General features: G+C 39.8%; 1 protein-coding gene and 1 non-coding gene across 2 annotated transcripts; both read left to right on the top strand.

The window, feature by feature from the left end:
- Positions 1-9214: 9214 nt before the first annotated feature.
- LOC148295779 (small nucleolar RNA R32/R81/Z41) lies at positions 9215-9309 on the top strand. Its single transcript, XR_015834943.1, has one exon. It is a non-coding gene; the product is annotated as a small nucleolar RNA R32/R81/Z41 (small nucleolar RNA).
- A 1496-nt stretch (positions 9310-10805) lies between these two features.
- On the top strand, positions 10806-13509 carry LOC110754574 (G-type lectin S-receptor-like serine/threonine-protein kinase At2g19130). The gene is made up of 2 exons (XM_088251119.1): positions 10806-10916; positions 11195-13509. The coding sequence occupies exons 1-2, from the start codon at positions 10806-10808 to the stop codon at positions 13145-13147; spliced, it is 2064 nt and encodes a 687-aa protein (XP_088107245.1). The 3' UTR covers positions 13148-13509.
- Positions 13510-16320: the final 2811 nt, after the last annotated feature.

Consider the following 16320-nt stretch of genomic DNA (forward strand, 5'->3'; position numbering starts at 1 on the left):
TGTTTGGTCATAACCTTGTGTTCCTAATTCCCTAATTTGATCATTTGTTGTCTAACCTAAAATTAAGCATTAGGAACCCATTAAGCATAGAAGAACATTTTAAACAACCAAGTATGTATCTAATCCCTGTTGTCGAATGTCCATACATACTCTTCCTATCCATAGTTCAATTCGAATTAAAGCATGGTGTCTACTCTTAATTCAAACCAAGATAGCTAACATGCAAGCCTAAATGGTGATCAATCATTCAAACTAGCATATTAACTTATAAGCATAATGAATAAGAACAAAAACCATAATTGAAACTTGGAAACTAATTAAACTTGAATACTTAAGAAAGAATGTACATTACAAATAAAAGTAAAGTAGAACTTGAAAAACTTAAGGAGAATTTCAGCACAAATATTTCATTACAACAATTGAAAACTAGAAAGGAAACTAAGAGAATTTGAGGGAGAGAAGGGAAGGGAGCTCTAGAGAAGTGTTTGAGAGCTCCCCCCCTTGGGGTGTGTTTTGAAGCTTGAAGGCTTCTCTATTTATAGGGCTAAGAGGGAGGAACATCATGATGAACTCCCACACCATCCTTCATCTTTTGTTGCACCTCAAGCTTTCATCACATGGGTTCAAAGGTAGTCAGATGTGGCTGCCCTTTGCTGCCAACCCATGTGATTGCCTTTTGGTTGCTGAAAAACGAGTTTTCTGAACCAGTCTTGGTGTAGGAAGGCCAGAGGTTTCAAAACTTATCCAATGGGGTTCAAATTTGGATATGTTATAGTAGACACTCATTGGAACAACTTCTATGAAGAAAGTATTCCCATCGGAGTAGTAGAAGTATGCGTTTTGGGCCTTGCAATTTGGCTGCCGAACAGAGACTGGAATTGACTTCATTTCATTTATGCTTTACATGCATGCACATGCTTTCTCTATAATAACTCCAGCATGTACCAACTTGATCCTTTAGACTTTCATAGCTGGAATGCCTCCCCACTTCACTCATTATGTTGGATCCAAAGTCAGTTGCAGCATGGGTGAGGCACATGGCTCAAAGGAGGAGACAAGGCTCAAACCTGGCAGATGCAAATCCTCCTGAGCATGGTTCAGTGTTGGACGGGCTAAGGACTCCAGACATGTTCAATTGGGCTGAAATTTGGATATGTTATAGTACACACCCAATGGAACAACTTTCATGAAGATCTTCACCTCATCCGAGCCCCACAGCATTCTGATCCAAGGCCAAGAAGTTGACCTACGAAACTGGGCTGGAAAGGAGTTGTAGCCAAAATGTGTTTGTCTTTAAGCCCTTCTTCCATTCACCCAAATCAAGCCTTAACATGCATGGATTGCATCATTTCCTATCCAAAGTCATCATTGTTACCTAAATGTCAATTAACTGAAAGATAAACACAAAAAGGATTAAAAGCACAAGTTTAACTCAAAAACATAACCAAATCATAAGCTAGAAGGGTACAAAATGATATACAATTATGAACCGATCATCTATTATATGTAAAGACGACGGTTTTTAAAAAAAACTGTCATCTTTACTTTTTAATAGACGACCCTTTTAAAAAAAAAACCGTCATCTTTACATATAATAGACAACCCTTTTTAAAAAAAAACTTTCATCTTTACTTATAATAGATGACAGTTCTTTAAAAGAAACCGTCATCTTTACATATAATAGACGGCAGTTCTTTCAAAACAACCATGTCTTTACCAAAAAAAGGACACTTGATTTTTAAAAGACGACGCTTGTCATACCTGCTGTCGTTGTTTTTTGGTCAGATTTTAACTCTGAAGAAAACCTTTTTAATAGGACGACGCTTTTTTATTTGTGTGCGTCGTTATAAAAAAATATTCAATAGTACCGCCGTTTTTTAGTTGTTTAAGTCACTTTTTATAGTAGTGACACCCGGGGGGTGTTGGCCAAAGGCCCTCCAATGCCTTAGTTAGTTCGATTGGATCTTGAAAAAGATATAACAATACCTAAAGTGGTCGGAGTTTTCTCTCACGTGGAGAGCCGGATGGTCGGAGCCGTGTGTGGTGGTCGGAGTCGTGTGAGAGAAAGAGGGAGAGGGTGAAGGGGACGGCAAGAGAGAGAGAGAGAGAGAGAAGTTTTGTGTAGGGTTTCAGAACTACCTTGGAGGTGTGATGTAGCCATGTATTTACAGTGCTCTTGCCTTATAGGGTTTTCAAAGAATAACTCCTATAAGGAAGGGAATTATTCTTTCCCTTAAATTGAGACATTGTGTCACATCCCGGGATCGCCTCCGCCGTAGCACGATATTGTCCGCTTTGGGCCCCTCTCTCTGCCCTCACGGTTTTGTTTCTGGGAGCTCATGAGCAACTTCCCAGTGGGTCACCCATCCTGGGATTGCTCTAGCCCCAACTCGCTTAACTTTGGAGTTCTCATGACTTCGAAGCCAGTGAGCTTCCAAAGGCCTCGTCCTAGATGGAGGCGGGCATGTACATATAAGGCACATCACCTCATCTCCGTTGGTCGATGTGGGATCTTACAATCCACCCCCCTTAGGGGCCCGACGTCCTTGTCGACACACTGGCACCACACGGCAGAGTGGCTCTGATACCAAATTGTCACATCCCGGGATCGGCTCCGTCATAGCACGATATTGTCCGCTTTGGGTCCCCCTCTCCGCCCTCACGGTTTTGTTTCTAGGAGCTCACGAGCAACTTCCCAGTGGTTCACCCATCCTGGGATTGCTCTAGCCCCAACCCGCTTAACTTCGGAGTTCCCATGGCTCCGAAGCCAGTGAGCTCCCAAAAGGCCTCGTGCTAGATGGAGGCGGGCATGTACATATAAGGCACATCACCCCCTCTCCGTTGGTCGATGTGGGATCTTACAGATTGAGTCAATTAGGGATTTTAATGAGAATCAAATCCCCAATTGACTATGATATCTCTAGTTTTGGTCTAAATAATTATCCAATTAAATGGAGATAATTATTTACCTAAGAGATATTCTCTTTGCCCACGTGGAGCCTCGTGATTGGTTTGCCGAAATATTTGTTCTCACAAATGCCCCACAGCTTCTGCATGGCACATGCGTGGCATGAATGAGGTGAGAAATTGTTTGGCCCTAAATTTGATGCGCCCAGTCCAAAGTCAAAAAGCCCACGTCATTTTTTGACAGCCACCAAATAGTTGGGCCTCGAAAGAACCCAAACTGGACTTAAACTAAAATTGGGTTTGACAGGTTTTTTGAAGCCCAAAAGAGGAACAGACTCATGTGACCCCTGACTTGGAAAAGTCAACAATTGCAACTGAAAAATGGGAATTAACAGGGGCAGGTATAAAGAAGAACATTTCTGAAGAACTCTACTGCAAGGAGATCAAATTTCGTGTTATTTATTCAGAAATATCTTTCTACCCAAAGAAAGGCACCATTTTCAAGGGATACGCAGACTTTGATTGATGAAAAGAAGATAAGCGGGAAACAGGGAGTTGCTCAAAACTGCGAACTTACCATCACAGTTCGAGACTCTTACAGAGGCAGTTAAACTGGAAGAAGGGTATGGCGCCCCATCAAAAATACTGGGAAATGATCACTTCAGAAACTGACTACTGAGTGCTTATTTGCCAGGATTGATAAAACCCCTTTTTCTTTTGCATTTAAAATTGGAAGATCTTTTGGGAAATTTTGCCGCCCATTATTAAAAAGAATTAAAAACCCATTCAAAGAAGCATCTCTTATATAAAGAGAGGTTGAGCATAGAAAAAAAAAAGGACATTCAATCAAACAACCAAAAAAAATCAGTCAAAAGACAAACACTCAAAATGATCACTTGATCCCAGAGAACCTCCAAGCAAATTGAAGCAACCAAAAGCTAGCTAAGCCACAAGAAAAGCTAGCTACAAGTCGAAACTGCCAGTTTTCAGACTTAGAAGAAAGTCATTCAAAACGAGATTTTTCTCGTTACAAATTTGGTTCAGCAAAGCCAAAGCAAGCAGAGTTTGGGTTTTTCCACAAATACGAAAACCTCAACAAATTTATGGAGAGCCCTGACTAAGCAGAACAGGTGCTACAGTACAGTTCCAGCTCAAGTCCAGCCACTTCTGCCCCTTTCAGTCTGAAGAAGTCCCAATTCTGCCCGTTCAAAAGCCTTCCAGGGCTTGAAAAAGATTAAAGCTCTGCCAAACTCAAGCTTTGACATCGATTTGCAGCTGAAGCCTAGCAGTTGAAGTTGTTGAAAGTCCAGTCCAGCACATGCATACCCAATCTAGCCCTGATCAGAAGCATCTACCCAGACAGAGATGGAACCACAACCCTCTTTTTGTCTTTTTGTAGTTAGTTTTTCCCTTTGAGCTTTGTAAAGGGGAGTTCTGCCTGAAAACGGTTCATTCTCTTGCCATTTATTCTGGCCAGAACTACCAGTTTTGTACCGTGAAAAATTGTGAAGTCCTCACCAGTCTGAGGCAGGAAAAGAACTTATTTGGGAGATATTCCTCACCCAAATTCACAATCGCTTGTTCAGAAATCAGTAACTTGGGGCGCAAGTTATTTATTTTTAAAGAAGTTTGTTAGGATTTTCATTGCTAGCAATGGCACGCTCACACACTAAAGAAAGTTGACTTGTTGACCAGTTAATGGTTTTCAAGACAATGGGGAATTTTACCCTACCATCACAAGAGACAAAACAAAACGGGTGAACAGAAATATTTATGACGTACGCTTTCCAACTGCATTTGGGCTTCTTTTCGCAACTTGGTCTCTTTTTTTGAGCTAGGCTCCTAACTAGAGGAGGCTTTCTATTTTCTTTCAGAAGTGGCATGACTCATTTGCTTCTATCATCCTAAGGATGTGCATGTTAGGTTGGCGGAGCCTTCAATTGACGATGTGCCTCACACGGACCTGAAAAATCCAAATGCCATGATCATTACCTTTGTCCCTGCGATCATCTCATCCCACGATGTTAGCTTTTTCTGCTTTGAACCTCTTGATGTAATCTCAGATGGACTCATCGGGCTTCTTGCATATGTTGAACATGTGGTCAGCTTGTTTCTTGACCATTCGATAGGAGGTGTACTCCTTGGTGAAGACGAGGGCTAGCTCCTTGAAACCGCAGATTGACCCCGATAGTAGGGTATGAAACCAGTCTTGAGCTGCTCCTCGCAAGCTCATTGCAAACACCTTGCACATCAGCACATATTCAGATTTGTAGAGAATCATGGCGCCTTTGAAGTGCTTGATATGGATCTTAGGATCGGAATCCCATTTGAATGACATGAAAGATGGTGTTAAGAACAGCTTTGGGGGAGTAGCCTGCTCGATCTCACTAGTGAACGGAGATGAGTTCACTTGGTCTATCTCCCTACGTAGAGCATCCTGTGAGTCTCCTCCAATTTTCAAGTCTCGAAGTCGGTCATGAATGAACTTCTCGACATCCTCCTCTTGCAAGGCACGTGGTTCACGTCGGTGTCTCCCATGACGTGGGTGCCGCTGATCAACTTCTTCGTTGAATATTGAGGGCTGATCTCCTCTGTCGTCCTGCCTATGTGGCTTATTAGTGGACTATGATTGCGATGGATTCTCCGTAGCTTGTCGACTTGAGTTGGCTCTTCCGAAGCGGGCCATTGAGTGCCTTTCTTCACGTACCTCATGATGAAGGTCGATGAACTGGCCTTCTTGGGGGCCTAGCCTTTCCTAGATACTTCTCTGTGGGCTTAAGCAAGCTTGGACATTGGATTGTGGGCCCAACCTCTCATGTACATTGGTCCTTGGACCTAATTTGAACAGAGAGTTGATCTACTTTGATCGGGGCTGGAGGATGCTTGCGGTATGCATGCGCGCTCAACAACACGTTCTTGTCCTTCTCCTTGCCTGCTCGACACACTTGGGTTTCGTTGGAGGTGTACACAGCAGCATACATCGAGCGCAACGACAAAGGAAGGAATGAATGTATTTACTCCACGATCAGGACATAGGTGAAAGTGGTGGCTGGATTGTCGTGAGCAGTGCCATCGTGATGGATCTCCTCAAACCCAGTCATGAGGTCGTGGGGATGAAGGTTATTGGAACCGGCTGCTGGCCATTACGGCTGCAAGGTGGTGCTGGTAGCGGGACAACAAGGTAGCGTGTCTCGAGGTGTAGGAATAGTACTCTCAGCCACGAGGCTGAGAGGAGGAGCAGCGATGACATCCAGGGTGCTGGCGTGTGGATCCGCAGCTTCGATAGTGGAGAGTGGTGGCTGCTTCGAAACCGCCTCGTCATGGTGGTTTGGATCTGTCGTGGATTAAGTCGTCGGGCGGTCTCGCTTCTTGTGAGTTTGCTTCCAACCATGGTTGTTTGGAAGGCTTCAGTTGAGTGATGAATGGTAGGAAACAGATTCCTTAGATTCAATAGCAACGTGTTGAGTATAAGTCGATGCTCTCAATGAAAACACCAAATGTTTGAGCACAATTACGCATGGGGAATATTTACGCGTAGATTCTTTGACCACACCTAGGGGGTATTGGCCAAAGGCACTCCGATGCCTAAAGATACGACAATAGCTAAAGTGGTTGGAGTTTTCTCTCACGGGGAGAGTCGGGTGACCCTAGCCATATGTGGTGGGCGGAGCGGTGAGAGAGAGAGAGAGAGAGAGGAGTTTTGTGTAGGGTTTCGAAATTACCTTTGAGGTGTGATGTAGTCATATATTTATAGTGCTCTACTCTTGCCTTCTAGGGTTTTTCAAAAAATATTTCTTATAAGGAAGGGAATTAATCTTTCCCTTAAATGGAGGGATTGAGTCAATTAGGGATTTTAACGAGAACCAAATCCCTAATCGATGATGATATATCTATTTTTGGTCTAAATAATTATCCAATTAAATGGAGATAATTATTGACCTAAGAGATATTCTCTTTGTCCACGTGGTGCCTCATGATTGGTTGCCGATATATTTGTTCCCACAACTTACACATCACATGCACACCTCTTATACATCACATGTGCACAAATGAACAAGAAATTGTTCCAAAATTGCCTCGTCATCGGTGGAGTGAAATACCCCACTAACGAACAGGACCTACAAGTCTTTTCATTTGGTATGTATGCCCATTTTAGTCTTCCTGAAAGTATGCAGCACATATTTAGGTAGTTTGTATTTTAGGAGAAGAACTTGCATGTTATGGGATAACGTTATTGTTCACCCGTTTTGATTTACTTCCTGAGATGACAGGGCAAAGTTCCCCATTAATTCAAAGACCATGTTTTGGTTAGTGAATTAACTTTCTTTATGTGTTGAGCGTGCCACTGTTAGCAATTTTTCAACCCTAACAGACTTATGGTAAAAATAACTTGCGCCCCAAGTTACTAACTTTGACCAAACGATTGTGAATTTGGGTGAGGAATATCTCCCAAGTAAGTTCTTTTCTATGCCTTAGACTGGTAAGGACTTTTACAATTTATCTCAGTATAAAAACCGGTAGTTCTGGCCAAAATAACTGACAACAGATTGAACTAATTTCAGGCAGAACTCCCCTTTACAAAAAAAAGGGGAAAAACTGACTATACAAGGACAAGAAGAGGGCTGTGCTTCCATTTCTGTCTGGATAGTTGCCTCTGTTCTGGGCTGGACTGGGTACGCCTGTGCTGGACTGGACTTTTAACAACTTCAACTGCTAGGCTTCAGCTGCAAATCGATACCAAAGCTTGAGTTTGGCAGAGCTTTAATCTATTTCGAACCCTGGAAGGCTTTTGGATGGGCAGAACTGGGACTTCTCCAGTCTGAAAGGGGCAGAAGTGGCTAGACTTGAGCTGGGGATATACTGTAGTACCTGTGCTGCTTAGTCAGGGCTCTTCACAAATTTGTTGAGTTTTTCATATTTGAGGAAACTCGAAACTCTGCTTAGCTTGGCTTTTACTGAACCAAATTTGTAACGAGAGAAATCTCGTTATTGTTGACTAGTGAACTGGGATTCAAACCAGAGGTAGCGATTTAAACTTGTCTTTGCTGGGAGAAGACAGGATGATTCTGCAAGCTTGTTGGCAAGCTTTTGAATATTTCAGGCTCGAAGTCTGTTGGAACTTGTTTAGGATTTTTGTGATCAAGTGATCATTTGAGTGTTTGTCTTTTGACTGAGTTTTGGTTGGTTGGTTGATTGATTGTCTCTTGCTCTGTTCACCCTCTCTTGTATATATAGGAAGTGTTTCTCTGAGAATGGGCGGCAAGTAATCAAAAGATCTTTTTAATTTTAAAATGAAATAAACAGGGGTTCTATCCATTTTCTGGCGAGTAAACACTCAACGATTAGTTCCTGAGGTGACTACTTCTGTATTTTTGATGGAGTGCCATGCCTGTTCTTCCATTCCACCTGCTTCTGCAAAAGTCTGGAGTTTTGGAGATGGCTGGCTCTCAGCTTTTGGACAGCTTCCTGTTTCCCGCTTATCTCTTTTCATAAAAAACAGAGTCTGCTTATCCTCAAAAATGGCATTCCTCCAAAATATCAGAGTATCTTTAGATAAACTAAGCGGGTTCTAATCTTCTGGCAACAAGCTACTTTAGATTTTTTCTTCTTTTACACCTGCTCCTGTTCTATTTTCAGTTTTCAGCCGAAATTATTGACTCCTCCAAGTCAGGGATCACGTGGGACTGTTCCGTTTTGAAGGCCAGCTTGAGTCTAGTTTGCTTTTGAGCCTAATTTTGGATTTCTTCGAGGCCCAAGTTTTTTCTGATTCCTATTGTTCCCAAGCCTCTTAATGTTTTGGGCCGTGTTTATTTGTTTCGATCCGTTTAATTTAAAGGGTCGGATCGCGTTGATGGGCTCAGAGCTTTGGAACAGTCGGCTTGGGAATGTCGTGGGCTTTCTTCTTTAGGCCTGGGTGCGCCAAATTTGAGCCCAAACAGTTATTTTACTATCTCAACCAAATCACGTTTTGTTATGTGGAATTCTTAACCCACGTGACAGAACGTGATAGACCCAAAAATTAAAAACAAAAAAAAAAAAATACTCAAACGCAGCCTAAACTGGTACAAAAGTTCAACCAGCGCATAAATCTTCTCAATGACAGTATAACCTTGCGACCAAACAGTGGGACCAAAGTGTAATGGTATAATTTCTAGGGTTTCAACATTTCGCTATAAAAGCTTGATACTCCGCTTCTTCTCAGCCCACGGTCCCCAACTCCTGAAATTTCAGAGATTTCTCTCTTTCGTCTTCTTTGCTTTTAATTTTCCCTGATGGCTTTCTATTATTCTTTTCTCTGAATATTGATTGATGAAAATGATGAAAGAGATGTGTAAGGGTGATGATCATTCGATTTCACGTGATCAAACAAATTCTCTTCGCTACGTTCTTTCTGATTCTTAAACTCTCACTGCCATTCGGCCCCCCAGTTTCTATTATTTCTCCTTTCTGTTTAATGTTGAATCTTCGAACTGGTTTTTGCCGAAATTGGTTAAATACAAATAAACACAATGCTCTGTTAATTACGTTTATTTTTAAGCAATCACATATTATAATGGTGTATTTGTAATTGAAAGAAATGGTTTATATATTTTCAGATCAAAATTCACAACCCAATATCTCAATCTCAGAACCAAAATGAAACACAAATTCATGGTTGGAGGATAAACAATCACAAATTGATGCTCAAGTCATATGCAGCTTCGTTTTCTTTTTCTGCAGTTTGATGTAAGGAAATGTTTGATTAAAACTGCAGATTAGGTTCTACTTCCTCATGCAGGTTATTTCTCTGCTTCAAAGTTCATTGATTTTCTGCTTCCACTGAAAACTTGGGTTTCCAGGTTGATTAACACAGAAGTACTCTAAACCTAGTTAATGAGTTTGAAGATAATCAAGATTGGGTGGAAAATCACCATTATGGACCCCAAATTGCCTAATTTTTTTTTACCCCTTTTGAATCAATTTTACAAGTTATTGGGTTCTGATTGAGAGATGTATTAAGCTAATGCAGCCCTGATTTACCTAGTTCTGATTGAGAGATGATGGGCCTATAATTTTATCTTAACAACATAAGATTTTTCAACGAATTTGTAACCTGGAAAACAGAGGAAGCAACAACTTAACTCTTTGTTTAAGTCTGATGATTTGCTTGAACTAATTTGTTTTGATTTGTAGGAGCCTACCCGAACTAGCTCTTAGGACTCTTTTAAATGGATCATAAACTTATGGTTGGGGTCAAGGGGAAGATACTCAAAAGTGATGCTTAAAGTTAAATACATCCCCATTCTTCCTATGAAATATGAAGTCTTGAAATTTCAATTCAACTGTCTATTTCGTTAGAAATGGGACTCGTATAAACGCGTTATGAAGTTCAGATTTCTGCAGATGCATATGCAGAATGTGCAGATGTATCGATATAACCATACACAGATTCATACACGGTACTAAAGTTTACAATTTTCAGTTTATTGACTTTTATCTTTCTGAGATTACTTTTCTTTTTAGGTTTTGGTTGTTTGATAATTTAGTCCAACACTAATAGAATGAAATATTTTACAGCTAATGCAAGCTCATGGAGGAGAATTATGGATAAAAGTCAATGGCTTTTTTGTTTCAACAGCCAACTTGACAAACACATTGCTGCTTTTGAGGATCTGTGGATCGTTTGTCATTTTTTGAGGTGATCGGTTGACTTCCAAAGTCAAACATACGATATCATGATACAGCATGTCTAGCTAAGCTGTCAAGTGAAAGGAACAAAAGTAGAACAAGGAAGGCCAAGCTTGGCCTGTGCTTATAGCATAACAGCTCTTTTTTGCAAGTTTGTAAGGAGATGAAATTCACTTGCAGTAACAACTTTATTTATAAGCCTGTTCTGCTTCTGTTATGTTTAACCTTCGATGCTTGTATCTCCATGGCGTCTCATGTTATCTCCGCAGGCCAATCTCTTTCTGGGAACCAGACAATTACCTCTCCAAGTGGCATTTTTGAGCTGGGTTTCTTCACACCAGGTAACTCTCAAAACTATTATATTGGGATATGGTATAAAAAACTACCCCCTCAAACAGTAGTTTGGGTGGCAAACAGAAACCAACCTGTTTCTGATACATCGTCTTCAACATTGCAACTCTTCCAAAATGGAAACTTAACCCTACTGGTCCAATCCAAAACTGCAATTTGGTCAACTCATTCTATGTCAACAGTTTCTCATTCCACCGTAGCAATGCTACTTGATAATGGGAACTTTGTCATAACAGATGCATTTAATTCATCTGTTGTTATATGGCAGAGTTTTGATCACCCAACTGACACTTGGCTTCCAGGAGGGAAGCTTGGACATAATAAGCTTACGAAAGAAAAACTAAGTCTTACTCCATGGAGAAACCCGCAAAATCCAGCACCTGGCCTCTTTTCTTTTGAGCTAGAACAAAATGGAACAAGTTTTTGGTTATTTTGGAATGGTTCTAAAACTTATTGGACCAGTGGATATTGGACAGGGAAAATCTTTAGCCTTGTTCCGGAAACAGCAGCAAATGATTATATTGCAAGTTTCACTTTTGCTTCAAATGAAAATGGAAGCTATTTCACGTATGCTTCAGCATATAACGATACCTTTATTAGATTCATGCTAGAAATTACTGGTCAAATCAAGTTTTATGTCTGGGGGAAGGGCTTCACACAATGGACTCTAATCTGGATGCGACCAATGGAGCAATGCGATGCTTATGCTACCTGTGGTGCTTTTAGCATCTGCAACCAGCAGAATGCTTCTCTTTGTGGTTGCCTGCCCGGATTTGAACCCAAAGTCCCGGAAGTTTGGAAATTAAAAGATCACTCAAATGGCTGTCTGAGGAAAACTCCTTTACGGTGCAATGATGTCCGAAATTCCACATTTCTGGTGATGCATGATGTTCTCCACCCTGTGAATTCTGAGTCTTTGACAGTTGAGAACATAGAAAAATGTAGATTAGCATGTTTAAGAAATTGTTTGTGCACTGCTTTTGCTTATGATAATCAGTGTCTGATTTGGAAAGGAGATCTGCTCAATGTAAAGCTACTACCATCTGAAGGTAAGGTAGGAGAAGATTGGCATCTCCGAGTTGCAGCATCTGACAATGAGTATCAAAAGATAGGGTCTACCATTAAGCTAAAGAGGAAGACTACTTGGATTGTAATTGGAGTACTTTTAGGTTTCACCTTCATTTTGACAATTGTCATTATATTAGTCAGAAGGAGACAGTCAGCAGGAGCATTGGAGACAGTTGATGATTCTTTTGTGTTGTTCAAGTATAGAGATTTAAGAAGAGCAACAAAGAACTTCTCAGAAAAACTTGGGGAAGGAGCTTTTGGTTCTGTCTTCAAGGGGGTATTGCCTGATTCAACTGCCATAGCAGTGAAGGAACTTAAAAGTCTGAACCAGGGAGAGAAGCAATTCCGCAATGAAGTGAGAACTATTGGCTCAATCCAACACATGAACCTTGTTCGTCTCTGGGGATTTTGTGCAGAAGCTTCGAAAAGAATTTTAGTCTATGATTACATGCCGAATGGTTCTCTTCAATCTCTCTTGTTTCAAAAGAATCAGATAATCCTAGATTGGAAGGCCAGATATCATATAGCAATCGGCACTGCTAGAGGATTGGCTTATCTCCATGAGGATTGTAGAGAGCGTATCATACACTGTGACATTAAGCCTGAGAACATTTTGTTGGATGCAGAATACAGCCCGAAACTGGGAGATTTTGGTCTTGCAAAACTCATAGGCAGACAAAATAGCCGGGTTCTAACAACCATGAGAGGAACTGTAGGCTATCTAGCGCCAGAATGGTTTTCAGGTGAAGCCATCACACCCAAAGCTGATGTCTTTAGCTATGGCATGTTGCTGATTGAGATTATATCAGGAAGAAGAAATAGACAGGGGTTAGATGAGGGATTAGAGAGTTTCTTTCCAATCCAGGTTGCAAATATAGTAACCAAAGGAGAAGATGTTGTTACCTTGTTAGATTACAGGTTGGAAGGGCAAGCAGACAAGGATGAACTCACCCGGGCATGCAAAGTCGCTTGTTGGTGCATCCAAGATGATGAGAAGGATAGGCCAAAAATGAGGGAGGTTGTTCAAATTCTTCAGGGAGTTTCAGATGTTGGTATACCTCCAATCCCACAGTTCCTCCAGCGCCTTAATGAGAATCCCATAGAAGCCACCAGTAGCCAGGAGACAACTTGCACTTCAGATTCATCGGCATGATCTGGTGTCTTTTCTGCATTCAAGCTAAAAGCAGCAACTGTTATGTGGAAAATTAATAAGAATGCCCCTTTGGCCCTTTGGGAAAGTTCACCAGTAACCTCCATACCTCCGCATGTTTTTATTCACACCAGCTACAGAAGATGTGTATCATAACATAAATTTTCTCAACCTCTAATCTCTATTGCCAGCGAACACTGGCACTGAGAGCTTTTGTATTAAGCATTTGGAGAATCATCTTTCTCTGATTAGGTTCACTTGATTTAGAGTACGTTTATTATTCAGTACTAGATTAGATCAGTAGCTAGCTTCTTTTTGTTTTTTTTGTATCTTTTAATTCTTGGTTTCATAAACTCTATGGCATATTGGATGGCGGTATGCATGACTATCAAGTCAAATGCTGCACGGATTCACTGTTTACAACTTGAAATTGAAAACTTCATTGAAACTATATTGAAAAGGACAGAGGAGGATGCAATTTTTCACCATAGCCTGTAACCAGACTATTCTGAAGTCATATACTATTTTTTGTGTATTGATTGAAAAAGATAAAAAAGAAACAAGAAATAGGTCATGGATGAAAGATAATTCTTGCAAAGTTTCTTGGTGTGATTGGTTTAGCAAACATGGCCATACAAAAGGTAAAAGACACTAGATCTTTCATTCATCCATGCTTTTGCTCTGTCTTCCTCAATTTTTAATCTTCACACTTGAGATTAATCTAAATTCCAACTCAACTCAACTTCTTTTCAGAAGACAGAGCTCAGTTGCAACTTCCCCATACATGGCTCAACAATCTATGGTAATGAAGCTCAGTTATTCAGGTAACAAATTTTCTATGCTGATTCATACACAGTCCCTTTTGTAAACTCAAGTTTCAGGTTATTGACTTCATGTTTTTCAGTTTACTTTATTCTAGCTTTTTTGATAAATAATTTAATTCAAATTATTAAAATTTGATTGAAAAGTCAGTGGTTGAATCTTTGAAACACTGCATTAGACAAAGAGTATTTTATGCATGCTTGTGAAATGCCAGTGATCCATTGCTCATGTGCAGACTTTATGGATTGTTACTCCATTATGCGGGAAATTGATTGACTTTCAAAGTTTAATACAATAATTCTTGTAATAGAGTAATATCTAGCTTAGCTGGCAATTGTGAAGGGAACAAAAACGGAATAAGGCCAAAGCTTTGACATGACCAGCTTAATTAGAGCATAACTTGCTCTTTGTTGCAAGTCTATGAAAGGATGGACATCACCAGTAACAACTTTATTTCTCAGTCTAGTATGCTTCTTAGGACGTGCTATGCACAGGGCAGCCCAAATTTATATAATAAAAGAAAACCTACATGTGTTATAAGCCCATCCTAAAATTTAAAAAAGAAATTAAAAGCAAATCCTACACCCCATCTAGGTGGTCCCATATCTTCTCTCTCCTCTTTTGGCTATTAGACTTCTTATTTCTCTCTCTCTTTGGTACCTGACAACAACAAGTTTCTCCCTTCTTTTTTTGGGGTCAAATTCTCCCTCTATTGGCTACATCTTCTATTATCTTAGGTGGGAAACTTGGCAACAACATCTTCTCCTTTCCTTTTGTCAACAACAAGTATTATTTTCATTCTTTCCTTTGCTATATATCTTTAATTATAGTTTTAATTTAAAAATGAGTATTCTATGGTTTAATTATGGATGAATTATAATTTTGGGATTTTGTTGAAATTAATTAGGGATGAATTATAACTTTATTTCTCAGTCTATGCACAGGTACTACTACAAAAATTGAAATAGATGACGGGAAAACGCCGTCGTCTTTTTCTTTTTCAAACCGTCGTTAAATCGACAGTCGTCTTTTTGAAAGTCAAACTACGACGGTAATTCACCGTCGTCTATTATATGTAAAAACGACGGTTTTTAAAAGAACCGTCGTCTATTACATGTAAAGACGATACTTTTTCTGAAAAAACCGTCGTTATTGAATGTAAAGACGACACTTTTTTTTTATAGAACCGTCGTCTATTAAATATAAAGACGACACTTTTTCTGAAAAAATCGTCATCTATTTAATGTAAAGACGACACTTTTTCTGAAAAAACCGTCGTCTATTTAATGTAAAGACGACACTTTTTCTGAAAAACCGTCGTCTATTTAAATGTAAAGACGACACTTTTTCTGAAAAAACCGTCGTCTATTTAAATGTAAAGATGACACTTTTTCTGAAAAACCGTCATTTATTATATCCAAAGACGTCTATTAAATCTAAAAAAGATGGTTTTGTTCCAAAAAATCGCCGTTTATTATCTGTAAAAATGATGTACTAATTTCATTTTAGATATCCTAAAAAATTATTTCTTTCATAAAACTTGAAGATTCAATTGTAATTACATTGTTTACCAATCTTGATTCCTACTATATCCATACAAAATACCATATTTATAACATTATAACCTATAATTACAAAATACCATATCCAAAGCATTAACCTATGGTTGTTGTATCTTCCACAATTTGTACTTGTTCTCCACATTCAGCTGTCATCTTGGAGTAGTGTTCTAAGTCATCTTGGTCAAATGGATCTTATATTCTTCTAAGTTGTCATCTTGGCCTTTGAGCTACACTTGATATAAGCTATGCAGCACCTATTTGCCATGTCATCTTACCTGAGCAATCAAAAATCACAATAAGATTACATTATCTTGCTGTCATTTTAACTAACAAAAAATATGCATAAGCTTATGCAGGAAAAGTTCATTTGTAACACAATACAGAAGAACATTTTGACTAACTTAGAGTTTCTTTTGTGACGTGGATGGCGAGCTCACCAAGAAGGCGCGATGGAGATCTATCATCGAACCTCAAGCGACATCGAAGACCAAATCTGATGTTCTAGGATTTTCCCATCTCGCAAGGTCTCTAGATCTGTTTTCAAGGTCATCTTAACTAACAAAAAATATGCATCATCTATACAAGCATAAGCTTATGCAGGAAAAGTTCATTTGTAACACAATACAGAAGAACATTTTGACTAACTTAGAGTTGCTTCTGTGACGTGGATGGCGAGAGCTCACCAAGAAGGCGTGATGGAGATCTGTCATCGAACCTCAGGCGACATCGAAGACCAGATCTGATGTTCTAGGATTTTCCCATCTCGCAAGGTCTCTAGATAAGTTTTCAAGG

The sequence above is a fragment of the Prunus avium genome, chromosome 3, assembly GCF_965620075.1.
Source record: "Prunus avium chromosome 3, drPruAviu1.hap1.1, whole genome shotgun sequence".
In the NCBI taxonomy this organism is placed as follows: Eukaryota; Viridiplantae; Streptophyta; class Magnoliopsida; order Rosales; family Rosaceae; genus Prunus; species Prunus avium.

Coding starts and splice junctions, on each gene's coding strand:
- LOC110754574 (XM_088251119.1), top strand. CDS start 10,806: ATGCTTGTATCTCCATGGCGTCTCATGTTATCTCCGCAGGCCAATCTC. Junction 10,917..11,194: donor GCTGGGTTTCTTCACACCAG/GTAACTCTCAAA, acceptor GTTATATGGCAG/AGTTTTGATCACCCAACTGA.